We start from the raw sequence: 27,374 nt of genomic DNA on the forward strand, positions 1-27,374 counted from the left end.
TTGGGTGCCGGTTTGGGGGGGGGCGGCAGCCAGTCGCTGACCATGCTGAGTCCAGGTGCCAGCAACCTTGTTTTTCATTTTCTCTGTGTCTGAGTATTCCATAGTGTGTTTGCTCGTGTGTGTGCAAACACAGAAAGGGATATAAAAGTCTGCGGAAGGATGCCTCTTCCCATCTTATGCTAGTGTTTAGGTACCAATTTATCTCTCCCAGAAATGTGTAGCACTGCCAACCTGGATGCATAGTTGAGCCTTGAGGGGTATTCTCGTCTGCTCTCTTCCGGTGCTCCCATTGGTAGGTCACCAGACTGACAACATTGAACAAAGTGCAGACCACGCCTGCACAGCATTGGTGCTGGCATTGAATTAGCACCTTGCCACCTCTACACCATCTTTATAGGTGTCAGCCATTTTCAAATTCAACCTATATGATTAATGCATACAAGAGATAGATCACAAATCCAAGGTTTCCATTGTCATTAATTATACTAAACAGAGTCTGAAATTGCTATTCTTTTCTGTGCAAGTTTTGATAACATTTATTCATCACCCTTTAGGGTGTGCTGGCCTGCATAGTTGAGGCATTTTAAAAAAGAATATTCCGACGGATATAGACCAATGTCGATGTTCAAATGTACCTACCAAGGATGACTCTTTCTACTGTTTAATGTTTTTATATTGATGGTTGTTTTGACATACGCTCTGAAAGTTGAAGGTTCTTAAGATTATACGCAAAAGACAGACGTAAGGATGTACGGTCAAAAGATTTGACACACCCATGCAATAATCGCACACTATTAATTTGACTAAAAGGTGGCTGTTCTGATTTACAGATGCAAGAGTGTAAGATTGCGAATTATCGCCCTAAAGGGAACCTTGTGAATGTAATATGTACTTGCAACTTCAATAAAAAGTTTATAAAAAAAAAAAAAGAATATTCCCATAAAACTAATAATCTATAGTTCCTCTTTTGTTGTTCTATCTATGCCCTTCTAAAGTAGTGGACCTCACGCTGAATTTTTAAGTGGTGTATCTGGAAGAGAATTGTGCACCCTGCCCACCAACAAGGACCAGGACATTTTCATCCTTGCCTTTTCAAAAGTCTGTGTACAGTATGCTTTTTGCACTTGTGGGCAGATTGTGTTGAACTCCTCTGCTAGCTCCTGATATTTGCAGATGCTAGTTATATAATGGTTCCCGAATCTTGGATCCAAGTTCCCCATAGATGTGGAAGGAGCCGATTCCTTCCTGTTTCGCTGCCAGTTTAGCAGATTGTTTTTGTTCACCCTTTTAAAGTGGTCTTCAAGTCTTCCCACATTTGCCATTATAAGTGGTCCTATTTGCCTACAGGTGCTCCATTTACCTGTAGATATGTGAAAGATTTTTTTCGAGATACCCTAAGACCCCTGTAAAATTGTATTTTATTTGCACTCTTTCCTGATGTGCATATGTACTACATGCTTCTTCACTTGCCCCTTTCCCCTGCTGCCCCCTTCAGACAGGCAGCCATTCCACCCCTCACCAGAAGGCAGAGTGACTTACATTTTCACATACGTCAGACCTAACTGTGTATAGATCATTGTTATTCATGGTAATGTAACGTTTCAGCTTCTCCCTCTTAAGATGCAAACTTTCCTTTCTACATTCTGATTGACATTTTGTCTCATTTACTCTTCTGATGAAAATATTGGGCGGGGAAATGTGCACTCTGTAATCTTGTCATATGTTTTTTTAGATGGTGATGCAGATGGTGAAGGTGATGGAGAGGGAGTCGATACCGGCGGCTATGGTGGAATTACGTCAGGAGGATCACCAGTGAAGGGAGATAATCAGATTGCACAACGTTTAACAAGAGGAAAGAAAAATAGGAGAATCCTATCAAACAAACCCCAGGACTTTCAGGTAATCTACCTCCAAAGGGTCCCATTCCCAATAGTTTTAAATTGAATGTTGAGCATGTCTAATGAGTTAATTTTGTTGAAGGCGACTGAATCAAGAGCAGGGAGTAAGCAATATGTTTTGAATGGAGTCTTTCTTGGAGATTGTCGTGCATAAATATTGATCGGAGAGTTGCACTTTGTTAATCTTCAGGCAATAATCATAATGAGTCATTGCTGATGGTGTTTTGCAATAGAAATTCTGCCGAATGTTAGTTGCAAAGTTCTTGGCAATTGTAGACCATCTCCATGATATCTTGTAGTTGTGCAGACATTTCTTTTTCTGTGGTAAATCAAATTTCAATCACACCAGGGCTCTGTGTTAAGTCACCGAGTGTGAATCCGGGGCAGCCAGGATCCTGACTCACATGGATTTAATTTGTATTTATTTTTGGAAGTTGCTCTGAATGGCTATGTTTTCTATTGCCAGCTTAGAAGTCTCCAAAGCTCAAGCAAATATTCATTTGAGTAAATGTAACCCAAACTATTTTCTCTTGGAAATTTCCTGCAATCCTTCAGCTCTATTCTGGAGTGGAGATGTAGATTAATGGCTGTTTTGGAAGCTGCCTCTATCTGCACCGAGATCTGTACAATAATATTTCAGAATAAATACTGCAAAAATTGATTACCCTGGTCTTTTGTCTCTGAATATAACCAGGATATATACGCATTTATGGCTTCAAAATTGTAAAACGTAACCATAAACAAACCTCACCCAGACTCGCCTTCTGTTGTGCTGGGTAGCTGATAACAAGTTTGTTTCACATACAAACAGTTGACGTAAGCAGAAGGTGAAAGGGGGGCAGGGGTGAGCAGCAGTGAACATGCTGCTTGATGTATTCTTTTCCTAGGAACCTGCAATATACAATGCCTTCATTGTTTCTGCTTGTTCAGGTCAATGCCAGCGACTGGTTGGATTTAAGCTCCAAGCAACTGGTTACTGTTTAACTAAATGACTGTATCTGGATGACTGTGGTTAGAACACCCTTCTCTTGTTACATTGTATGATGATGAAGTGCTGTCAATCACTATGGGAACCGGTTCTGCTTTGGAGAGGAACAGGGCTGTAGAGAGAAGCCCAGGCTACTGGGTAACTAAGATCCCCAAAGTATGCCAGTTTGTAGAAGCAAGATCCGAATGGGCATCAAGGGAGGGGCTGGCATCAGTCTAACATTAAGCAGTGGAGCCAGCAGACCATCATCTCCAGCACTGAGATGAGCCTTGAAGAATGTTCTCCATAGCAACAGACTTCCGTAGGTTTATATTCGAATTCCGACTTCGTTTCAAGCATGCTTGAAATATCTAGAAGTATTTGGCGTGGGCCTTCAACAAGTGAGTGATTCGGCTTCACAGCGCTTGCTGCAATAAAGGTGTCAATGATCTTTTCCACCTTGCGTAACTGAGGTTTTGTATGGCATCTAGGTAGAAGAGCTGAGGCTGCCTCTTTTTCTATTTATAACTTATGATGATCTCTAGTTATATTGCTCTTGAACCCTTCATGAGCTCTACGAAGTTACTAACCTGCCCTAATGTTACTGGGCAAGGTATGAAGGTCATGTTTTCTTGACCATCTCAATGTGACTTTACAGTAGCCATTTTAAAATGGTCTCATCCACCCAACGTCCTCTTCACTCCCCATTCCTCTTCAATCTCCTGTCCTTTTCCTCACCTTTTTCATATTTTAGGACTTAATCCAGTTCCTGTTTTTGTCCTCAGTGTGTATTCATTCACCTCAGTCAACAGTTGCATGCCTTACTCATTAATCCTCCTAATCTTACTAATTTGTCTTCACTATTCACTTTTCATTTTTCTCACCTTTTATCCTTCATTCCTCTACCCTCATTCTTCATGTATTACTTCTTGCTCTTCAGTTTTAAATCTCCCTTTGTTCTACCTTCTTTGACCTCCACTCCTTGTTCTCCCCACTCCTTGTTCTCCCCACTCCTTGTTCTCCCCACTCCTTGTTCTCCCCACTCCTTGTTCTCCCCACTCCTTGTTCTCCCCACTCCTTGTTCTCCCCACTCCTTGTTCTCCCCACTCCTTGTTCTCCCCACTCTTCCTCTCCTTTTGCTCATTTCTCATTCCTTGTCCCCATATTGTGCGCCTCACATCTTATGCCTCATTTGATTTCTCCCTTCCACTAAAGAATCCGTCATCCCCCTAACTAGCATTCCTCATTTGAGATTACCCAATCCCTTCAACCTCATCTGAGCGAGTGATAGGGTCACTTTATGCATCAACACCAAATGATTCCCTTCGTGAATCCTGGAGCGGATCTGCAGTTGCCAATACAACTTGTTTTTTTTAAGCTGAATGGCTTGAGGACTCCAGAAGTGTGTGTTGATGGGGCTCTATTTAGCCTGCTTCTCTTTACAAAAACATAGTTGACCATCTCTCTTTAGAGCAGATTGGGTAACTTTGTTGCTATAGGATGTTTGTGAAATGTGGGGATGCCATGTGAAATCCTCTGCAGGCTTCTTTCAGATTCAAGACTGGTTATCAAGGAACAGGCTTCTGGTGGATGGGGCACAAAGCCTAAAACTTCAAAGTTCTTCTGTCTCAACAATATACTTCATTATCCTAACTAGGATCTTGCAGGGATGCCAGCTCCAACGTTAAATGCCCCAACACTACACAAGATACAGAGGGACCCTTAGCATGTTGCTTTTTGGATGAATATAGCACTTTACATTGCATGTGTTTACAACGAATGTGAATACAACGTGGTCGTTACAACAACAGTGATGTTACATCGCAGTACATTACAACGCAAGTAGTTACATCGACTTGCTGTAAAGGGCGTGCCGGATTTAGGAATAGTATAATTTACTATTCCAACTCCAGTGCGCGCAACAGTAGGGAAGGTGTTGGAATAGTAAATTCTACAATTCCTTAGTTTACCGCGCCCCTTACAGCAAATCAATGTAACGACTTGCCTTGCGTTGTAATGTACTGCGATGTAACGAAGTGGTCATTGTAACGACTGCATTGTAATCGCATGCGTTGTAACGCCTGCAATGCAATGGCTGTGTCCCGTTTTGGAAGGGATCTCCTCTTTACAGCATACACTTAATTTTCCCCTGATCTGTCACCTCACTGTGAAACGACTGTAGAAAATCCAATGCAACTGAAAGTTGCAGCAAGGTGCTGTACAGAATCGTTCAAAACCTACCTATACTTGGCATGCAGGGACCAGCCTGGGACAAATGCTTTGTGATCAATTCACAGATTTACTGTTTGGCACCACCAATAGTGCTGCATCTAAAGAAACCCAGCTTTGTAGAAAACAGTTGACTCATGAGAGCAATATCACTATGATCCAGTCTTGAGCTTTGGGACGAGGGTCTGCATCTTTTAAGGTGTCTCCCTAGTACTAACCTGTTCTGCACAAGGCCGAAGGCTTAGGCATTCAGACTCTGTCCATGTGTGAGTGTTATAGAGACCCAATTACTGACCATGTCGAAGGTGACATCCCTCCTCTCCCTGCATTGAGATCCACTTCAGTGTAACACATGCATACTACAAAGTCCTGTGTGTGAGCAGGAACGATAGTGAGGAAGGTATTGTTCTGCCTTCATAAATTGTCAATGTAGGCTACACATTGGAACGGAACAGAACAGGGATTTAAATCATGGTATATTCACCAATTTTAGTGTTGTTTTTGGGACAATAATCCTTATCGAGACACATGACTTATCCAGGGTGCCCCTGGATAGGGGCGGTGATAGAACTAAGGAGTAAAGTTAGTTCATCCCTGCATGATGTGAGGAACAAAGAGCTAGCAATCCTGTATCATATTGGATCAAGGTTTTTCCCCCCTTATTTTGTAAATGTCTTGTATGTCAGCGGTGTGCTGTTTTGAGTATTTAATTCAGATTTAATGTGGTGAGAATCTCACAACGAATGTTAGCAACTTATTAAAGTTACCCTAATATTTTAGTAGACAGAATGGTACTCCACTACTGTTTTATTACTGATTATTGATGTGATTTTTTTAGTCTCTCCCAGGGTTCCCATTGTTAAAGGTGGGAATAGAAAAAGGTATTTTCTCCTTATGCCCTGGTTTGTGGCACGAGCTTGAGAGCAGAAAGGAATTCTTAATTTTTTATGCATTGCTTCGGTTCTGAGAGGCATGGGGTCCATGAACATTTGCTTACACTTTCTACTCGAGTCAATTGGTTTAAATGAATTTGAGATTGCGTGGAAAAGAAACTTGATGTACATTCCTTACTAAAGGTTTGCTTAATTTTTAAAGAGCTTTCGTAGGAAAGAGTCCAAAAGGGAAGAGTCTATAGAGGAGTGTGTAACAGCCTCTAGAAAGTTGGCAACAAATTGCAAATTTTGAGAAAACCATTAGGAAAGATTACAGATCAATTTATGTTGGGTTGTAGTATAGATAAAGTCAGAAGAATTGTGGTTTAAGGATGATATCTTATTTGAGCAAAGTGTAGAAGATTGCAAAAAAGAAAATGTGATTGTAGTCTAATGTGAGGAAGAAATAAAGAAAATAGTAAATTACACTAAAAGGTGAAATAATTAAGACTAATTGCATGTTACAGATGAGAGAAGGGCATATAGATAGAAAGTATCACAATGACCATGGAAGAAACTGTGACATATTTTGTTCTCTATGTCCATTTGTTAAACATTAACAAAAATAGCCACAGGGACCATTTTAGTGGGCCAGCATAATGTTATTGTATACCTATGAGGGATTTGCAGTGGTCTCCACCTCGGTGTGAGTGTGAATGACTAAAGCCCCACAAATGTATAGATGCTCTTTGAAGAAGACAGCACATCAAATGTATACATTCTTCCAGAAATATAGAACAAAATTTAGTTATAACCTTTAAATGTAAAAACATTACTAATGCAACTCTGTATAATGTGAGTACAGTCGTTAGCAGATATGCTTCAGATTATCAATTTTTCCTTAGAGTGCATTCCCTTCAAAGTTGTAGGCACATGCACAGTCACTTAATTTGGGGTCCACAAAGGTTAGTTGAGGTAAAGAGGGATTGAGATTCCAAAAATAATGGGACAATGTAATGATTGCACTGGTGTTAGTCTTGATCTTCATATGTGGTTATTTTGCATCCCCCTGCTAAATTGTGTTGTACAGTGTTTAGACTACTCACATTAAATCTTCCATCTTTTCAGAATCAGATTTGATATCTTGTGTTTTTTTGTTTTCTATCCAGATCCGGGTTCGAGTGATTGAAGGACGCCAGTTAGCTGGCAATAACATAAAGCCAGTCGTCAAAGTCAATGTTGGTAATCAGACACATCGCACTCGAATCAAGAGAGGAAACAATCCATTTTTTGATGAGGTAACTCTTCATAAGTTGGATCATTATTTTCAGTGTGAATTTCCACCCTTGCAGAGTACTCTTTTAAATCCAATTCATAGATTGCTACTGTCTTGGAGGCTCAAAGGCATCTTCTGAATTTACCCTTCTTTTGCCACAGTTGCTTGTCGCCTCTACAACTCTCTCCCAGGAGAATTGGCCATTAAGTTAATACTGCAAAGGCCCAGTGGGATAGCTGCTTCAAAACCTTTAGGCCTGGTCCCTTACTGAGTTAGGGATCTATCACTTAACTTCAGTCATACTAATAAGGCAACAGTATAGTTAGACCCAGTGTTGTGCATAATGCCCTTGTGCTGCAATACACCTCTCTCCCTCAGTCGCTCATGTGTAAGTAAACAAATGTTTGGATCATAGTGATCAGTGGAGATGCACAATAGCCGTTTCAAAACGGGGCTGCTGGTGCAGCCCACCAAGGTTGCGAGTCCCGTCTCACTCTCCCACTTTGACTCTCTTGCTCCTCCATATCTCTGATGTTTGTGTGATTGGTTTACATACTTTTATAACCAGTTCCTCAGTCTCGAGTGCCAATTTTTGATGTAACATTTTCAACATATTTTAATAGATTGCAGGAATTCCGAAATTTAGCAATGTTTTATCTTCAGGGCGTTTTCTTCATTAGCTGCTGGATGGAATGATGAGACTGCCTCTTCCAATCAGAAGTCTTAGACTTCTGGCGTTCACACCGCCGCTACATGTCGACAGTCTAAATTCAATGAAACTCTCAATGGCCTGTGTGAAGCATAGAGGTGCACTTGATTGGTTTCACTGCCTCTAGTAGGTTATAACAGGTCCCATTAACCTTTTTGATAATAATAACCTGACAACATGCACCTTCTATTTATTATGCTTTTTTTAATTTCACCTCAGTAGTTCCTGGGTTGGCAATTAACACGTAATAACTACATTGAAGGACATTTACCACTATTAGTGCCCTCAGTAGAGGGCAGTAACTTTTAGATATAAATCAGTGCAAAATGTTTCCTTGAAGTGGATGCTTTAAGCGTGGTGCTCCTGATTAGAACCAGTATTTAAATGGAGTTGTTTCGGTTTGTGCTGAACCTGCTACTATGCTTTTATTCTGTTAAGCATTTCAGCTTCCTGCTTGGTATATCATGAAAGGTGTGTTCATAATTGTTAGCCAAATGTCGAAGCAGTGTGATCTCACCATGAATTTTTGTTTTTATTTTGTAGATCTTTTTTTACAATGTAAATATGACACCCTCAGAATTGTTTGATGAAACTGTGGGAATTCGGGTAAGAAAACACAAAATCAATTAAATTATTTTCACAAATATTTTAAGAAATTGCCAGTGTTCTACTATTCAACGGATAGGATTTAAAACATGTTATTTTCTTTCCAGCTATTTAATTCCGGATCTATCCGCGCAGACAGTATGATTGGAGAGTTTAAGGTGAGCCGATGTCTTCATCAAAATGTTGAACTCTAAATAGCTGTTGAAATTACCGGTCGTACCTTACCTCCTGTGTAACCTCCATTACACAGTAGGCCTAAGAGCTGCCATTTTCCCAAATCAACTCTTGCCCCAATCAAGTTATGTTGTCATTGAGATGAGTTAATCAGGGACATGTCTGTTGCAGTGGTTCTTAACCTGTTGACAACTATGGACCCCCACGTAATTAGCATTGGAACACCGAGACCCCCACCGATTTATTATTGCAATACAGAGACTCCTCACTGATTCAATACTAGAAGCCAAGGACCTCGGCCTAGGCATTTTTGAGGATTTGAGTTGTAAAAAGGTACAACAAAATACAAAAATAAGCATTCAGCAAATAAATGCACAAATGCTGAAATATTTTTCTGAATTCACAAACAAATGTAAAACAAAATCTAAATTTTTATTGTACTGGGAAAGTTGAAGCTCTCTTAAATTCAACTGAAGCCACTTGCCATCCATACTATATTCTGTTTGATGCACTTGCACTGCTTCCACGAATCAATTTGATACTATACATTTTTTGTCTCCAATTTCGAATTTCTACACATATATAGAACATTTTAAAATTTAGTTTCACATTTTGCTTGCTTATTTATATACACTTTATTAATCCGTAAATATTCTAAGCAGTTGCACACACCCTAAATACGCTTCAAGTATCCCCAGGCCATAGTTTAAGAATCACTGGTGTACTGTGTTGGATAATGCAACAACTCTAGAAAAAATAAATCCATAGGCAAACCGACAACCCAAGGACTTAATGCAAAGCTCACAAAGAGATGCATATATGTAGATGGCAACATTCCTTTGGTATTTTGTTTGCATTTTCAGCTAGTGTAAACAGCTAGGCGGAAGTTTGAAGTCGATCAACACACATTGCAGTAAAGGGTTAAATTCCTGGAGGAAATATTTAGCTTTGACTGCTCTTGGATTATGCCAGTAACATGCAGCATGAATATATTCCAAGATTCAGAACTTCCAAATTGAGCATAAGTAGTTGTGATAAAAGAGGAAAAAAACAAAGACCATTATCACTGAACTACCTAACTATTCCTCAAAGCCCAAACCCTAATTTGAGATACCACATCACAAAGAAGAAACCATGCTCCAGACCCTTGGTTAGAGCATAGAAGACACCTGTGGGTCCCGATATTCTCCCTTTTAATCTTAGCACTTGAAAGCGCTCAGTTTAACAAGGGTTGCCTGGTAAAGATGCGCGATTACTCCCATGGAATACTTTGTTTAGTGAATGCCTGATAAATACTTTGAAATTGTTTCACAACAGTTCCCTTATTAAAACATGCATTTTTTCCCCCCTCCTTTTCTTAGTTGCTCCTACTCGAGTCCAGAAATATGAGTTACTTACTGTTCCTAATATCAAATGCCTCTCTAGTAGTAGCTCAGGTCACTGCATTGCTCAAAGGTGCAACCCCAGATCCAACCAGTGTTGTGGCTGCCGCCTTCGTGGCCTCAGAAGTACAGGGATGGGTGCCCATTGTTTTCTTATGTGTAATCTAGGGGATCCCACACAGCTCCTAAGGCAACACCCATTTATTCCTTCTATTAAACCGGATCCACTCTAGTCTCTGGTCATACCCTCCACCTCTTGCAGCCAGACATCGCCTTGGAAAAGGAGTTGATCCTCAGCTCCATATGCTCAATTCTGTTTGTGGGCTTGGCTAGCAACACCCCCCTCAGTCACCCACCCGCCCAAACTTTTATCGCTGTTTCTGCACATTGACTATCAAAGAAACTAGAGCAGTCGTGTAGTCATGTTAAATTTGGTCACTTTAGTGTTCACACAGAGCTACTTCTGACACTAGAGGCCTCTGTGTCCCATATGAATGTTTCAGGCAGGTAATAGACACCTCAACTTTAAATCGACTTGGGTTCAGAGAAATAGCCAGAAACTTTCAAGAACTGAATCTGCACTAATAAGCCAAACAGTCCCTAAATCTGATTTCTTATGGTTCTGCTATATCAATTGAGAAACAAGCATTTGAAAACGTCCACGCCTCTGACTCCTCTACATTACACAAAGTAGGAACAAAGTGGTGCCGCTGTTACAGGAATTTGAAATTGTGAAGCAGAAAGTGACTGTCACCGCTTCACCTAGGAAAAGGCCTATTGTAAACATCCACAATATGTTCGGGCACTGGTAGGAATGAACTAGTCAGCGCTGCCAATTAACAGTTACAACTGCCTCCGGCCACACCCTAGATACAGGAATAGCGTTTGTTTTTCAGAGGTTTTTTCCCCAGATGATGAAACTTTCAGTTTGTTTCTTTGATAGGTTGTTATCTCTGAGTGCTCTTTTACAGCAGGTTTCTGAACTATTTGAAAGACAATAACATCTGTGTAGAGCTTGACACCTAACTGGTTATTTGATCCCAAACAGCCGCGGTCTGTGCAGGTAACAGCGGTGGGGCTGGGTAAGGGGGGGTTTCGAGGGAGGATGCAGAGGGAAAATTAAATAAATAATTTTCCCTCTGCATCGTCCCTCGAAATCCCCCCTTAACCGGACCCGGCTATTACCTGCACGGACCGCGGCTGGTCCCAAACAGTGTTTCATTTGTTTAAAAAACAATACATAAATAAAATAATTAAGTGAACAAGCATAGATGTTTTCTTAGGAGCCCACTACAGGTTTTGCCAAATGCCATAGTTATTGAATACTAGTACTGCCTACTCTTGATTACATCTCATTCCTCTTTCTTTCACCACCATACACTTGTCTCTTTATCTCACACCTGCATGATTTTTCTAGATCTGGTTTCACAGTGTACCTGACTGCTCAACCTATTGTTGCGAATTCTTTAAAGTTTGCATAGAGTTGGCTTTGGCTCTGCCAAGTAAGTATTTTTCTCTCCTGAGGCTATTGGCTGTTTGAGGTGTCATTCCTCCTATTATCAGGTACTTGCTTTGTAATTTAAATGACCATTTTACATCTCAGTAGTGCACCTAATCTTCACATATTAAAGTCATTAGTCCATAAATGCATTCTATGCATATAAATTAGTTTTTATTTTTATTTTTTCATGGCAGCAGGTTTTTTTATATTTTAATTAGGACTCAAAATGCAAACCAGACACAATGGCTTTACCAATGGTTGTCCATAACTGCTTTCTTCCATTGTCACTGTTTTGCAATATATCTCCCTTTCTCCTTTTTCTGCGCTTCTGTACCTTCTCGGTTAGAGTTGATAATGCAAAAGTAGGTCCCCGTCTCCAAACATAAGTGGTGTTACCCATCCCTTACACCGACCTGCACAAACGGAGTACGAGTCCCCACGACAGCAAGTTGTGGTTGTATCTCTGTGAAACGATAAATGGTTGTTCTACTTAAAGACCCCAATTTACATCGTTCCATTTGTATGTATTTTCAATGTGCAGCATTGTAAATGGCGAAGAGCAACCTGTGCGTTATCTGATGAGCATCATTTTGTTTTACTATTTTTTATTTTTTAGATTGACATTGGCTACATCTACGATGAACCTGGTAAGTTCTGTACCTCAAAACAAACCAATTGATTCGTTTTGAGGATATTGATCAGCATTTCTCTAGGGTAGTACCCCTACCCTCCTAGTATTAAGTTACTCCAGATGCTTGTCATGTCTGTGTGCCGAGTGTGAAAGTGCGGAACAACCACCCGTGTCAAACTGTTGGCTGGTTCATCCCTAAATGACAGGCTCTTAATGAATCCCCTTGAATTTTAGAACTCCATGATCTCATATGTGACATGTGTTGATGGCGAATATTTTGGTGCTGGGAATTAATGATCATTGCCTTAGACCTACCACTTGAACAGTGGCTACAAACATATCATTTTAATAGTTTTTGGCTCCTTTATCACAATCTTTACGATTATTTCTGGAGGAGCTGTGAGAGCCAGGTTTGTACTCGCCTATTAGCTACATGAGCCCACTAAATTCTTGCTGAATCCTAGGGTTGAGTAAAATGTGGAAACAAATACCCAATAGTCCATCACAAAGCGAATTGATCCCTTATTGCTGAAATGGAACCCAACAGGATGTGAGCAGGGAAAGTAACTGGCCTATGAAATAACTTTGGCTAGTTGCAGTTAGGTCAACTGTAGTGCTCCCGAGCCCCATCGAGGGTTACTGTCACCTGTAGAATATTTGGAGCTTATATTTTTTGTTCACTATTAGCAGCAACTGTTCCTCCGCAATGGCTCAGAGCCAGCAGCAAAAAAATGAAACCATATTTTACTATTGTTTTGTTTTCAGCTGCTGTTTCTGGGCCAGTGCATGTAAGGAGGGGCATGGCCAGGCCATTGGAAGGGGGGAAATAAATGTTGTGCACTTCCAAGTGCGCATGTCTAGGACGGACGGCCAAACAGACAAGTGCACTTAGATTTCTCTATCTCTGCTGTATGCTAGAGCTGGGTTCAAGAAAGGCACAGACTCCCTGTACCTGAGAGCAGCGTAAACTAGCCTGTTCGGGCCAATCCCACACCGCTCTCCTAGTATGAGAGTAACATCCGGATTGGATGGGGAGTCTGTTCCTTCCGGGCCTGCCGTGAGTAGCAGAACGGTGGAACAGCGAAGCACAAGGCGGGCAGAGGAACAGGTATGTTTTTATAAAAAAACAAAATGTATTCTAACCCCCACTCCCCCCTCCACCCCACTTCCAGTCTGACGCTCCTACTCCCCTGACGGCCCGCCACTCCATAGTGGCAGTAGCAGTGGCTGAGTATTAGCAGAAATGCAACCAGGACACAAGCAAAGCACATGGTCGGTCTAGCTCCTTTCCCATACTCACAACAGGTGCAGAAAGCCTCTCTGATTAATACAGATGACGAATTAAAGTTTGTGCCTTCTGAACACTCCTTGATGCACCAGTTTGGCATTTAACAAAATAATGTCTACATTTATGAAAAAATGGCAACAATTTAATTCTATAGACCCACTGGAGACCAGGAATGAATACAGCAACATTGGAAGCATGAGTCACTTTTGAATTGTTCTTGAAACCTTTGTGCCATCAGAGACGGGTACCCATTGCTTTTTTTACGCATCCATACTGATGACATTATGACAGTTATAAAAGTTTTGAAAAATATCTTAATGATGCAGCAGAGCACCTGTACCGGCTGGCGCCACCGTAAGCCTGCATGTTATGGCCCAGCCTCCTTTGCAGGCCTTTGTTTTCTTCTAGATGTCCTAGTTTTTAGGTTTGATGCTCCAGTTGTTGCAATCAAAGTAAGGAAAGACGACAAATCCTAGAATGCACTAATGTAGGGGAGAAAGTCCAGGACTAAAAGCTAGCTGCCATCGTGATTTCAAGTAATTTGGTAACCACAGTGTACTCTTTGCTGTAATTAATGTTATTTTTTTCTTTTTGTACCAGGGCACGCAGTCATGAGAAAATGGGTTCTTCTGTTCGACTCTGAAGATGTCAGCTCTGGAGCTAAGGGCTATCTGAAAGTTAGCATCTTTGTTGTTGGAACAGGAGACGAGCCACCAGTAGGTGTCTGCTTTATTCAATAATCTTTCCCTAGTTCAGTTCTGTATGTGTCCTGTTGTCTCTGACGTGTTGTGCTGTGTTCACCCAGGACTGTCAAGAATAAAGTACCACCGTGACCAGTGCTTAATTTGAGCAGGTGGTTTCCTGTGCTGGGCACCGGCACCGGCACCTTAGACAATCTGCCACATGGTAGAGCTGTTTGTATTATTTAGAGGGGAGCACAACAATAGTTGTTTACTAATTCAGTATACATTAAATATGACTAATACCTGCTGCCCAAACTATACTAGTAGTTTTGGGGGCCTGGAACAATCTGGATTGTCACACCTGTAGGAGTGTAATTGGTTAGTAGTTGTGTTGGTGCTGTCATTGGCAGGAAGGGGCAGTGGGTGGTGCAGGTTGCAGTGGCGTCCTGATGAGGACCCTGGCACATAACTTTATTACAAATTAAACACTGAGTGTTATTTGTGCCATTCTTGACTAGGAGGAGGTCTTAATGTTGATTTGACACATTATGTTAAAGTTTACTCTCTTCTGGTTGCTATGCAAGTCTTGCACGGCTCAAATTCCATAGAGCACAAGCAATCACCTCCAGTAATGTGGCCACACCCTTGGTCTCTGTCTTCTTTCATCCCCGTCACCACCAACCCCGCCCTGCTAAAAAATGCGTACCTACCCACTGCGTGTCTGGTCTGGTGCACCTTCGAAGGAAGAAGCCTGCACCTTTCACCAGAGATCCTGCGCCTTTGTTGGGCCAGTGTGTCACAAGATGCCGCAACCTCAGACCATATGCCTACTCACAAGATTGTGTTGTGTTTTGAAAATTAAATACAAAAAAGGGAGCCAAAAAACAGAACAAATATAAATTGCAGTGTCTTACTAATTTTGTTTTTTAATGTATTTTTTTTTTTTGCACCTTTTTAACGATTTACCTTGGAGACTTGATAACATTTGACAAGTCGGTAAAAGGCAGTTACTTCATCCGTCAAGTCTACTTAATCAGTGTATTGTCCATTACTCTTTAACTGACTAAATGCATGAAGGTTTTAAAGTGAGAAAAACTGCTTTAAACAAAAGAATACATACTTACCCGCATTTCTTTTAAACAAGTGCATAATCATTCAAGCCTATGTTTTGTCTTTTTGGCGATGGAGGCTAACGTATGATTTTCACGCACAACTCGACTTTTTTTAATTAAACAATTTCATTTGATGAGTAATAAAAGCAATGCATTATTGTTGCACACATTTCCGGTCTATATACTCCCCTAACAACATTCACTAATACATTGTAAGGTACAGCATGGCATCATTTTCAGCATGTTCAGTGTTAGAAGTTCATTTAGATATTGCCATATCTATAATTACTGTTGTATAAGCTTTCTTTTGACAACTCGGTTCATAAAAGCTATAAAAACACCAGTTATAAAAATATAAAAAGTATACAAATACTGGTAATACAGCAGCTTATTACAGTAACTTGCAACAATGATTCATCATGGTTCAAAGCTACAGCAAGCGAGCAAAATAAAATTCGACAAATAAATAGAAAACCATTGTCACGACATTGCAATAATGACACATCCTTAAGACTGTGTGGTAAGCAAGGAAGGGCGTCACGATATTTCCACGCTACGGACTACTATTGGTTGGTCCTGATGCACAGTGCCCAACAGTTCTTTTAATTGCTTTTACCACCCTCTCGGGACAGAGATGCAAGATAATTCTATATCTATGAATAATTGAGTGAGTAAGAACTAGAGAATAGAAAAGGGTAATGAAGCAGCTGTCTATCAAATGTGAGGGTAATTTATTACAGGAGGATTAAAACCACGAATGGATTTTTAGTGAACATACTAAACTTTATAACCGGGACTGGATATTTAGGAGCAGAGGTTGTGTAGAGCTTATATGTGCCCAAGGTTATCTTCAAGGTCATCTTCAAGGTCATCCGACTCGTTTTAAGGATGCTTTTAGGAAGGGTAATATCATTATGTGCAATTTACTGTTCTAACACACTCTCCACATACCGTATAGTTATTGAGTATTTTAGAAGCAGGTACTACAATCTGACAGGATGTTTGCAGGCTAGCTGCAAAGTCTGTATCGCCAATATAATACAAATTATTTAAGGGGATGTTTAGTGTTGGGGGCTACTCTAGGTGTCAGCGTAGTATTAAATGCTGTGACCACCTCTCACCTTAGTTTCAAAGGTTGTGACCACTTCTCACATCTTCTTTTTCCTGACATCCCTATGTAATGCTGTGCATCAATTGACTTCTTTAAGTCTGTATCTGAGAGGGGACCTGTGGCGAATGCCATTGCTATTGATCTTGTCTCAATAAGGAGGGCAAGTCAATGGACTTTCTTTAGCTTGGGTCTTTTGGATTTGCTTTAAATGCAATACATTGGCTTGAGCAGGTTATCCCACCCCACAATTGTTTCTAGTATATTTGTAAGCTGTTGTCAATGGGTCTTGATTATTGGACAGTCTCAAACCATTTAGTAGAGATCCACGTTCCCAAGTAGGCATCTGGGGCATGTCCAATCCGAGCGGATATATATTTAAACGGTTTAGGTGGAAGATATGCTCTGTCTAAAAAATAGAATTGAATTGCATGTATTTACATTTCACGTTTTTTTGTGTATTGCAGTATGTTGCTCCACTCTTTATCCTATAAGTCCTTTGCTAGCTTGCTTTTTCATTTGGACACAACGTCGGGTATTGCTTCTTTTGTCATGGTTCTCAATCTTGTACAACCAACTAACTAGTATTTACTATCCCCACACCTGAGCACCACTTGTAACAATCCTAAATACAATAGAGCCACCCAATAATCCCCTTGGGACTGGGTATAATCAATCACAGAATCTCGTTGTCCCTAGAGGAAACATTTAAAATTATTTAAATTTTACAGTGATGTCATCAACATATAAGCAAAACGATGTTAGACGCCTAACATTGTTTTGCTTATATGTTAATTATACAGATTGGAAATTTGATGACATTTTGTGTTGAATTCCCACTAAAGATGGTGTTTTGATTGTCCATATTCTGAGAAAAAGGTGTTCTGTATACTACTGTTAACCAACTCATGAACTCCAGTAGTATGTCCACTTGTAACAAGGCATCGTTTTGTGTCTCTTCTGTACCAATGTCCTGCTTCATTTGTATTGCTCTGATAAGCAATCCATTAGAGATTGTAGTCCCAGCACATTTTAGTCCATTCTTTAGCAATTGTTCTAATTGCTTAGTCGTAAAAAGTCCATGTGAAGCCAAAGGCTTCTCAGCGACAGAGCGAGGGCATATACTCTTCGTAAGGACTATACTTCTCTTCCAGCAAACTTAGCGCTATCTGAAATAGGCAAATGCTGTCACACGCCAGTGCCGCACCCGATAGCAAAATATGAGCTATGTTTGTCATTGACACCTTCACCAGCAACTGTGCTCTAGCTACTTGTGAACAAAAACGTATAGATCCCTTCTCTTTAAGAGAATAAAGAATGTAGGGTGTGTAGCTTTGCAGTTACCGGTTATGATATGCCAATCCCATGAGCCCAGTCAATCCTAATTTGAAGATTTTGACGCCATAAAAGCTTTACCGGACATGTCCTACCCCACACCCATATCAGCAAATGTCATTTGCAGTTTTCCGGGTTATGTTCAGCAGTCCAGATTCATTTGCTGAAGAGCCTCCAGTCTGAGCCCACAGAGTCCATGGTGTCCAATTTGCTCAACAGGGAGGCCCTCCATTTCTCCAGGGCCTCCACTGCTTTTATTGCATCTTCTTTTTCTGCCTTGTATTGTGAGCATATAGGCTTGTTAATGTGTCGTCTCTAACAATGATTCCTCATTGGCTGTTAACACTTAAAGAATGTCATAGGTGTCTCTTCAGCTCTCTTTAGGATCTGTGAAAAAGAAGGGTTTGCCCACCATGAACTTTCTTTTGGCTGGAAAGAGCAACATGTATTGTACATTGAGTTCATTTAGGCGGTTCTTCACAGCTGTCAAAGATAATTGTTGATGTTGCGATTGTGTAGTCAGAAAATTCATAAACCCTACTATTTTGCAAAGTGAGTTGACCTGTTGCTTATACTTTCTTAAGGATGGTTTCTCTGCCTTTATAGTGCAGACGCTCATCAAAACCGGCCTGGCGATCACAAGGGGGTTAGTGGGTTGTTGGGAAGATTTACTTGAACCCTGTGGATATTCTCAAAGTAAAAAATACAAAAAGCAACAAAATGAGCCCTGCAGGGCAACCTCTACTCTCAGCCAATACTCCAGGAATGTGATCTTATTGTTGGATAGACTCAACGTGCAGATATCGCTGCATATGGAATGCTCATCCGACTTTTCAGTTTTGTATTTGAGGGAGCAGGCACTTGCAGTTAGGTCTGTTAATTGTCTGTTGTGCCGTGGTTGACGGCTGTATTTCGTCCAACATTACTTCAGTTTGTTTGACTCTGTTATTTTATCATCTTCAATAGGCCAACAACTCCTTCCATTGCATCTATTTTTGCAGTGTTGTATCACGTCCATCGTGATCTCTGTCTTAGAGCTTCTTAAACCTTGTCGAAACCTGTGGGGTATCCATTAATCTCAGGGTGTTTTCCAATTCAGAAAGGCATTTTGTTCCATGTGTCAGATTGTGTTTCAAGGTCTTAGGTGTGCCCTCCTTTAGGATATGGCATTTCCCTACAAACAGTGGTGCAAACAAATTGGCTAATGGCTTTCGCCCTCCAGGACCAAAAAAGAGGGGCAGGATCTAAATCCCCCTAAAGTCCTCTCCAAATATAATCTTACCAATCAATGTCATTACTGCTTAGGACTGTGGCATTCAAAGATCACAGACCGAGACCCCAGACCTCCAGGATCGGAGAACAGCCTGCCAAGGCTCTCATTGCTGTTGCTGCTATTTCACAGATTCAGGCGGTGGATATTAGGGTTGGGGTAGAGCACAAAAGAGAGCCCTTCTAGTCCATTGTTGAATTCAAGGTAACATGCATTGTATTTGTTGGGGGGGGGGGGGTGGGAAGGAGAGGTTAATTCTGTCTCTGTAACCTTTACCACAAAGGGAGACTGTGGTGGTTCAAAGTTCTCTCCTCCTTCACAACTGCACACCTGGCTCCTCCTGCTCTCCCTGCACCAGTCGCTCCACTTTCACCTCTCTCGTCGTCTGTGCCTGCAGCTCCGATATCTTTGCAGAGCGCACCCACCTGACTGGCATAGGCTCTTTTATGTAAGGGCACATGCACTGGCGTAACGAAAAGTGACTGCACGGTACTTAGGGGGCCCCCTCCGGGCTCAATCAGGAGGTCTCCGGCCAGAGTGCAGGGCCGATGGGGCCCCTTGGAGCTAGGGCCCCCCCCGGACCGCGTGGGCTGCGGGGACCTGTGTTATGCCCTTGGGCACAGGGATGCTCTAAGTGTAGTATGGACTGCCGGTTGCTCCCAGCTCAGCTCTCTGGAGCTGCTGGGTTTTTACTGCTGGGCTCTGCAGGTCTCGCTCCATCGGATCAGTGCCTGGGCATAGAGCACCCACCCAGCACCAATTATTTGGTTTCATCCACAGGTGGCTGAAACTGAGATTTCTCTGTAACCAGAGAAATAGGAGGCTCTGGGAACAGCACTGCCATTTGAGGGGGTGGACCATTTTGTTGTATCATTACCCTACCCTGGCAAAGGTAGATGTACATGCCAGATTTACCAGGGTTTCAGGATGGCCACCGAGAGCCTCAGAAAACTGTCCTACGCCATTGTGTACTTGGCCATTTCCCCACACCTAACTGGACTTGACCTCCTTTTCAGTTGACTTGCATATTCACAATTCATATACCAAATTAGTGAGTAAGAAACGGACATCAACATAAATTATGCTCGGCAAATAGCATTTACTGCCTGTATTTTAGAACTTTGTAACTGCAGTTTGCAAACATTAGTTGAAGGCATAGAGGGGGTAACTAATTTTGGATGAGCTTCATTGTGCCACTTAGATATAAAGACACAGGTTTTGACCTGTTCATAAAAGGCTGGATTTAAAATACTCTGCTCATATAATGGTCATCTTGATGCATACATCAGATGCAGGCAGGATGCTTCAAAATTAGACTGCCCATTGATATGTATGAGTTTGTATCTATGAGATGTCGGGTAGGATACAAGAAGAATGCAAATATAAAAACATAGGTAGAGCGGTCAATCATACATCAGCATTTGATAGAGATGTTAGATGCACTGTTTTCTGTTGTGCCCCATAGCATCAGTGCAAGGCCAGTTGCTGTCCAATCTTGTTATTCTCTTAGATGTTCTTTTGTAAAACTATTGGAGGGTCTCTACCTCAAGATATTTTTCTTTTAGACTCCCAGTAGCTAATCTCAGCTTGCTATATTCTCAGAGCAAGGATTACTATCTACCATAGCTTGGGCATTTTGATCTTCGAACTCTAGTGTGTTAATACTGTCACACTACAGCTTCCTCTTTTTAGCAACATATTGTGTGATGAATCCCATAAATAAGGTTTTGGGTGTCCCATACAATATATAGAGCAGCAGTGCTTTGTATATTTCTCAAATTACATGTAAATGTTCTTCCATTTGGTAAGCAAGGACCACCTCTGCTCACAAAGTTCTGTACAAATGCCAGCAGGCTCTACCTTTCCCTATCTGGCTTCTTAAGGGGAACTCACACTCAAACACTATTGAACAATTGCTTGATTTTTAAATTGCCACCAGATATCTTGCAATCTATTTTCTTCAAGTAGGCCTTGCATAGATAAATGATGTACCTTGCTTCACGAGCGAGCAAAATCACCATCCCAGCGAGACTTTTTCCTCGTTCGCGATCAGCAACATCAAGTTGCCGATCATGAATGAGGAAAAAGTCTCGCCGGGATGGGGATTTTGCTTTCACGCGGTCGCCAACTTGCCGGTGAGGACCGCGACCGAGCAAAAAATGCATGCTATGCGTTTTTGCACTGTGCTACGTGCAATTCGCGTAGTTGTGCAAACTACGCACACTCTGTGACCGTATCATAGTATTCCACCCAGTATTAGTTGGGAGCTCCTTTTAAAACAATGGAGTGCTCCGGGCTTGTAATGGCCGGTAGAAGCCAGGAGCTCCAACATTCCAATGTTTGACTTTATGGCCTCTCTGAGCCCAAGGGGATTTCGACCCCATTGGGCTCTGAGAGGTGTTTGTTTTTACTAATTAGAGCATTCTGCCCTCTTGGGGCGAAATGTTCTAATAGCCTTCGAGCCCTCCATAACTGGCTCTACCGGCCATTAAAGGCCTGCTTCCTTGTTAAAATTTGGAGCTTGCCTTTAATGGCCAGCAGAGCCTGTTAAGGCGGGTTTTAATGCTATATAATCAATTGGTTATACCCATACACCTAAACTAAATACACCTAACCAAAAACATCATGCAGGAAATCTGATATTCGCCAACTTCCTGCCACTCTCCCAAATGTTCTAAGACTGAATTCGAAATAGTGAAATACTCAGCCGTTCTTTTGCACCAAACCATTACGACGACTTCAGACCTATATGAATTAAAGTGAGGGCTCCATTTACTAAATTTATTTGACAGCAGTCCAGTCTCACTTTAAGTCAACCCATTTCAGCAGGTTCACTGCTTATGCGATCTTTATTAGGAATTATAACCAAGATTATAGATTGGGACTCCTTTGTTTCAGTGTGCTGCTACTAGCGGTAGGTATGTGTAGATTGAACACATAAGAACATGTTAAAAGTGAATTAGTAGCTCCTGATTTAGGCAAGACTTTAAGCCAGAGATTCCTTGCCCAAACTGATGTGCGTTCCACAATGAGCCACTGATATTAAAATATAATCTTCAATTATGGGACCTCGTAATCCCTAGAGTCAGCCATGCAAAAGTTCTCAACAAACCACACCTTTTATAGAGCCTAAACAGATGAAGTCCACTGATCAGTGCAAGTTGAATTTACCTTGCTCATGGGGTGAACATGGACAACTTTGTCAGTTGGAATGAAGAGTTGTTAACTGTGTTTAGTGCTTTTTTTGGCAAAGATAAACATGTTTGCTTGTGTATTCTATAAATTATGCTGCTAAGACTTTTTGAAACTCTGCATTACCTAAAATGTTCAACAAATGTTGCACTGTGTTTAGAATTGACGTTGCATTTTTGATAAGAATTGCTAAGGTCTTAATCTAAAGAATGCATGTTGTACTGTGTTGATTGCGCATATGCGTGCATTCATTTTTCATATATTTTACTTCCAACAGGTGGAAAAGCGAGATAAGGAGAGTGAAGCTGATGATGTTGAGAGTAATCTGTTACTGCCAGCTGGTGTTGCACTTAGATGGGTTACTTTCCTGCTTAAAATCTACAGAGCTGAAGATATACCACAAAGTATGGAATTTGCTCAGATAATATTCTTGATTTGTTAAAACTATTTTTCACCATTTTAGTTGCAAGATTTCTGCTCTGATTTAAAATAAAAAGTAGTAGCATTTTTGGAAATGGCCAATTCGTTTCAGGGAATTAGTTTGGCAACTTTTGATTTCATTAATTTTAGTTCCAGGAACATCTAAAAGAAAAATGAAGGAGCAAAACTTGTTTCACGCCCTACAATTCCCAACCCTACAAAGAACCTAAAACATATTGCTGTATCCAGCCACACCTTCTCTGATACTTAGTATTTAGGGTCATTGAGGCGGGCTTTCCGCAAGCTTGCCTACACAACACTTGTTTCGTGCTCGCCAGAAATATCCATCTCCAAGAGATTTACTATGTTGCAAGAATTCCATTCTCTTGAGTGTAATGCTTCTCATTTTGGGGTTAATTGCTTATTCAGTCTCGGTCCATTACCATCAAAACGTTTGCTTTCGCAAGGCTTAGTGTTACTGGTTTCTTCTGTAATGGTGGGCAGGTAAGAAGCCATTCATTATAGTTGTTTGTACTGCTTTTTCTCCTAGTCAACTTTCTAACCCTCCAGTTCTATCAACAAATTTATTTCAATTGGGGTGGTTGGTTGTTTCATGGTGTCAAGTCATGGCATAGCATCTCATTTTTTTTCCTCCAAAGACTTTCTCTTATGTCATACTGGAAACGAATAGATATAGTTTGTTTTATATGCACATTGCTAATGAGCCAGGCTTGCAAGATAATCAGAATCAGTGCCAAAATCCCCAAAGATTAGGCTGTTTGGTGCTTTATAATTGTGTGCTGCTTTTCAGACTCTGAGGATTCTTGATATATCTGTAGAGAACAATAGCCTAGCATAAGCAAAGGTGTCCCTCTGGGTCCAGATTTTAGATCACAACAAGTAAAAATGCCTAGTCTGTTTCATCAGATGTCCACTCTCATATTGTACAGCAGGAAAAAGCCTGCAGTCTGTTTTTGTTTTCTTTTTTGCTCTTGTTAGAACTGGGGGTCTCTATTTGGCTGAGGTAGGTACCTTAGTCCAAATAGGGACCCTTGCTTCTAAGTCAGTGAAAGGAAGGACACCTTCTCAGATAGCTCCTGCTCACCCCCTCGGTAGCTTGACACGAGCAGCCAGGCTGATCTCCAAGGCAAATGTGTAAAGTATTTGCAACCACGCTCTCAGTAACCCAGTGATAACACCACACAAGGACTCCACACGAGTTTCATAAACAATTATATGTTTATAAAAAAAGATATACGATGAGCCCACATATTTGTAATATTTCACCTTGCTGGTTATTAGGCCAGCAAGCCCTTGAGGGTTCTTGCAGTATTAATGAGCAATTCTCGATGATCCCATGCAGTCCTTAGGCAATGCTATCAAGTTCATAATGCAAAAATCAGGCACTTCGTGATGTAAAAATAATGCAGTTCATAATGCAACAATCAGGCAGTTCGTAATTCCAAAATAATGGAATTCGTAAGGCAACAATCAGGCAGTTCTTAATGCAAAAATAATGCAATTCGTAAAGCAAGAATCAGACAGTTCGTAATGCAAAAATAATGCAATTTGTAATGCAACAATCAGGAAGATCATAATGCCAAAATAATGTACTCCGGCACCGATCGCGGTGCTCAGGCCGGTCTCTATGCCACTCTTACTGACTCGTGGTCAGCTACTGCCAAAATATGCCCCCAACACGGTTATGATGGAAAACAAAGTGCAGATCCACACTCCTGCCACTCCTCGACGAGTACGGGCCACGATATGGACTTGAGCAGAGGCTCGCACTGCAAAGATGGGAAAGGCCAAGAGCGTTTTGTTTCTCTCATAGCCCGCACCCTACCCCAGGCTGCGACACACATGCGCTCGCTGAGCGTTACCTAGGGGGGTACGATCTCACTCTCCTCTTCTCTCCTCGCAGCTTGGGCCTCCGATGCGACGTTGATCATGGGCAGTGGAAATCGGACCCAGACAGTGATGGTTCGAGGTCTCTTTGGCAAAGGCAGGCTCAGGCCAGCGTCTGTGAATTCCCACAGCTCCTCTGGGGATGCCGGTCTGGATCGATGGCAGTGACGATCGCAGCACTTCTGGACACTGTCGGTCGAAGCAGAGAACAAGACTGCTCCGGGACGCAGTCACAGGCTATTTCTCACAAAGGTCTCAGGCTGCAACAGGGCACATGCACACAGCGTCGCTGAGACTCACTTGAGCTTTGGGTGCACACGATCACAGGGCAATCCTCACAAAGGTCTCAGGCTGCATGAAGCACATGCACACAGCATTGCTGAGACTCACTTGGACTCCGGGTGCACACGATCACAGGGCAATCCTCACAAAGGTCTCAGGCTGCACGAAGCACACGCACACATAGTCGCTGAGACTCACTTGGACTCGGGTGCACACGATCACGGGGCAGTTCTGACTAAGGTCTCATGCTGCAAAAAGCATATGCACACAGCGTTGCGGAGAATCACTTTGACTCTGGGTCCACACGATCATGGGGCAGTTCTTACGAAGAGCTCAGGCTGCAAAAAGCCTACACACAGTGTCGCTGAGACTCACTTGGAAACTTTTATGTTCCTGTGTTTCCACAACAGGGAGCCAGCTCTCCTCAAGCCCTTAGACACGTTACTTTGGGACACAGCACACAGCAAAGTTCTTTCAAGCAGGGGGACACAGCAAAGTCACTTAGCCTCTCCTTAGTTAAATCAGCAAACTGCAGGTCAGCCCCAGAACACACAGCAGGGGTCAGTCCTTCGCTCAGTTAATTCAGCTGTTCTTCCTTTGGCAGAGGTTCCTCTTGACCGCAAAGTAGTTTCAATCCTTTTCAGTCTTGATCAGTCCAAAGTCCAGGGGTTTCAGCTCTCATAGTTATACCCCTAAATGTCTTTGACGTCTTTGTGTTTAGGGGGGCACTTACCCCTGTCCAAACCAGTTCTGGGTGTCTCCCTGACATTGACACCTTCTTCCTTTGATGGTGGGGGTCTGGATCCTCAATCACTCAGCAGGAGATGGAGCCATTGTTTTATGGCAGCAGGCCGGGCCTCTTTACCTCCAGGGGCTACTACTGCTCCCCCCTACACTCTAAATGCAGGTCAGCCCGTTGCTGTCTCACCTCCTCCCCAGGGTCAAGATATTGCCCAGATCCTATCACATTCAAATCCAGACAGTCAATCCACAACCAGGCAGAGACACACAGAATTGTTAGAACAAATCAACCAGCCACTTCTAAAAGCGTGGCTTCTAAACACACAATTCAAAAACCACCTTCACAAAAAGATGTGTTATTAAATCGTGAGTTCAGGCACACTAAATTTCACCTCTCCATCTTAAGCCTATGGGAAGATAGGCTAGAAGCATTTTACACAGCCTCCCCCATTCTGTGCTATTGGCAAGATGGCCTTGCAACAGTGAAAAATTAAGTTGGCAGTTTTTCACTGTTAGGACATGGTACACACCTTAGTACATGTCCTACCTTTCACATACACTGCACCCTGCCCAGGGAGGTACCTTGGGTCTACCATAGGGGTGTCGGATGTGCATAAAAAGAGATAGGTAAGGCCTGGCAAGTGGGTGCATTTGTCAGGACAACCTATATCTCCTTCCCTACCCAATCCGTTTGTCCTTTTCCCCTCCTTTCACAGAACAGATTATCCAGATGGAAAAACCGTCTCAATAGGTGGCTCCATCCGACCCCTGTCCTCCTAAAATACTGTATCTGGTGCCTGATATCGGTGAACAACTAGCCATTGTATATAAGGAGATAATTTGCTCAGGTACTTTCCCTGACACTGGAAAACATAGATTCTTCCACTCCCAAACAAAAAAAAAAAGCGTTGATCCAGACAATCCTAGCCGCTACAGCCCTATCGCCAGACTACCCTTCCTGCTAAGGTACTGGAAAAAATACTAAATGCACAGCTCACGTCATTTATCCCTTATAATACGGTTTCTGGGAGGGGCATAGCACTGAGACCGCTCTGGTCATGGCAGCAGAAGAATTGAGTTATACTGGACGCTGGGGGTAAGGCCGCCCTGATCTTGTAGATCGATCAGTGGCATTTCACACAGTGAACCATGAAATATTAGCCAACAGGGTATCTGATCTGGGAATTAGAGGCTCAGCCTTAAGTTGCTGACATTTCTCTCTGACCGAGTTCAATCAGTGGAGTCCGGAGCTTTCGTGTCTGACCAATTTAAACTCCCCTGCGGGGTGCCAGAGGGTTCGTCCCTGAGCACTAAGATCTTTCATCTCTGCGTGACTCCGATAGCCACAAGAATCAGACGTCGCGGAGGAGCTTGGCGGGCATCCGAGATGGCCGCTTGAGCACAGCGCTCTCCGGACCCTCGCCGCCCCCGGCATTTTATCCTGACTGAATCCTGATTTCTTGCAAGAATCCATGTGGAGGACGTTTGGCTGATCAGCCTGGCACCTTTCCGAAATTGATTTGGATCTCTTATTCCTGAGATATGATGGTCTGAACTCTTGGACTCCGCCCTCGAGGTGCGCCCGGGACGGGGTGCGGTTCTGTAGCCGTCCTGGAATTGAACAACAACGGCAGGAGATCTGGCCTTGTGGGTCCCCCTTCCTAAGTTTCGGTTTCGATTCTGTTCCGACTTGGGCCACGGGTGTGACTATCGAGTTGCGGCTGAGACCTGGAGGCGGATCGGCTGTTGGGTTTTTCCTGCGGACTATTTGCTGGCTTGGCGACCTCTAC

At 42.2% G+C, this 27,374-nt stretch overlaps 1 protein-coding gene across 2 annotated transcripts in view; it reads left to right on the plus strand.

Moving 5' to 3' along the window:
• MYOF (myoferlin) overlaps positions 1–27,374 on the plus strand; it is a 680,400-nt gene that overhangs the window by 262,573 nt on the left and 390,453 nt on the right. For both annotated transcript variants that reach the window (XM_078643399.1, XM_078643401.1), the window contains exons 6-12: positions 1,733–1,899; positions 7,136–7,264; positions 8,495–8,557; positions 8,665–8,715; positions 12,231–12,261; positions 14,134–14,249; positions 22,511–22,637. In XM_078643399.1, coding sequence (XP_078499525.1) covers positions 1,733–1,899; positions 7,136–7,264; positions 8,495–8,557; positions 8,665–8,715; positions 12,231–12,261; positions 14,134–14,249; positions 22,511–22,637 — 684 coding nt within the window. The remainder of the gene's footprint in view (positions 1–1,732; positions 1,900–7,135; positions 7,265–8,494; positions 8,558–8,664; positions 8,716–12,230; positions 12,262–14,133; positions 14,250–22,510; positions 22,638–27,374) is intronic.

This window comes from Lissotriton helveticus, chromosome 5_1 (genome assembly GCF_964261635.1).
Source record: "Lissotriton helveticus chromosome 5_1, aLisHel1.1, whole genome shotgun sequence".
Classification (NCBI taxonomy): domain Eukaryota; kingdom Metazoa; phylum Chordata; class Amphibia; order Caudata; family Salamandridae; genus Lissotriton; species Lissotriton helveticus.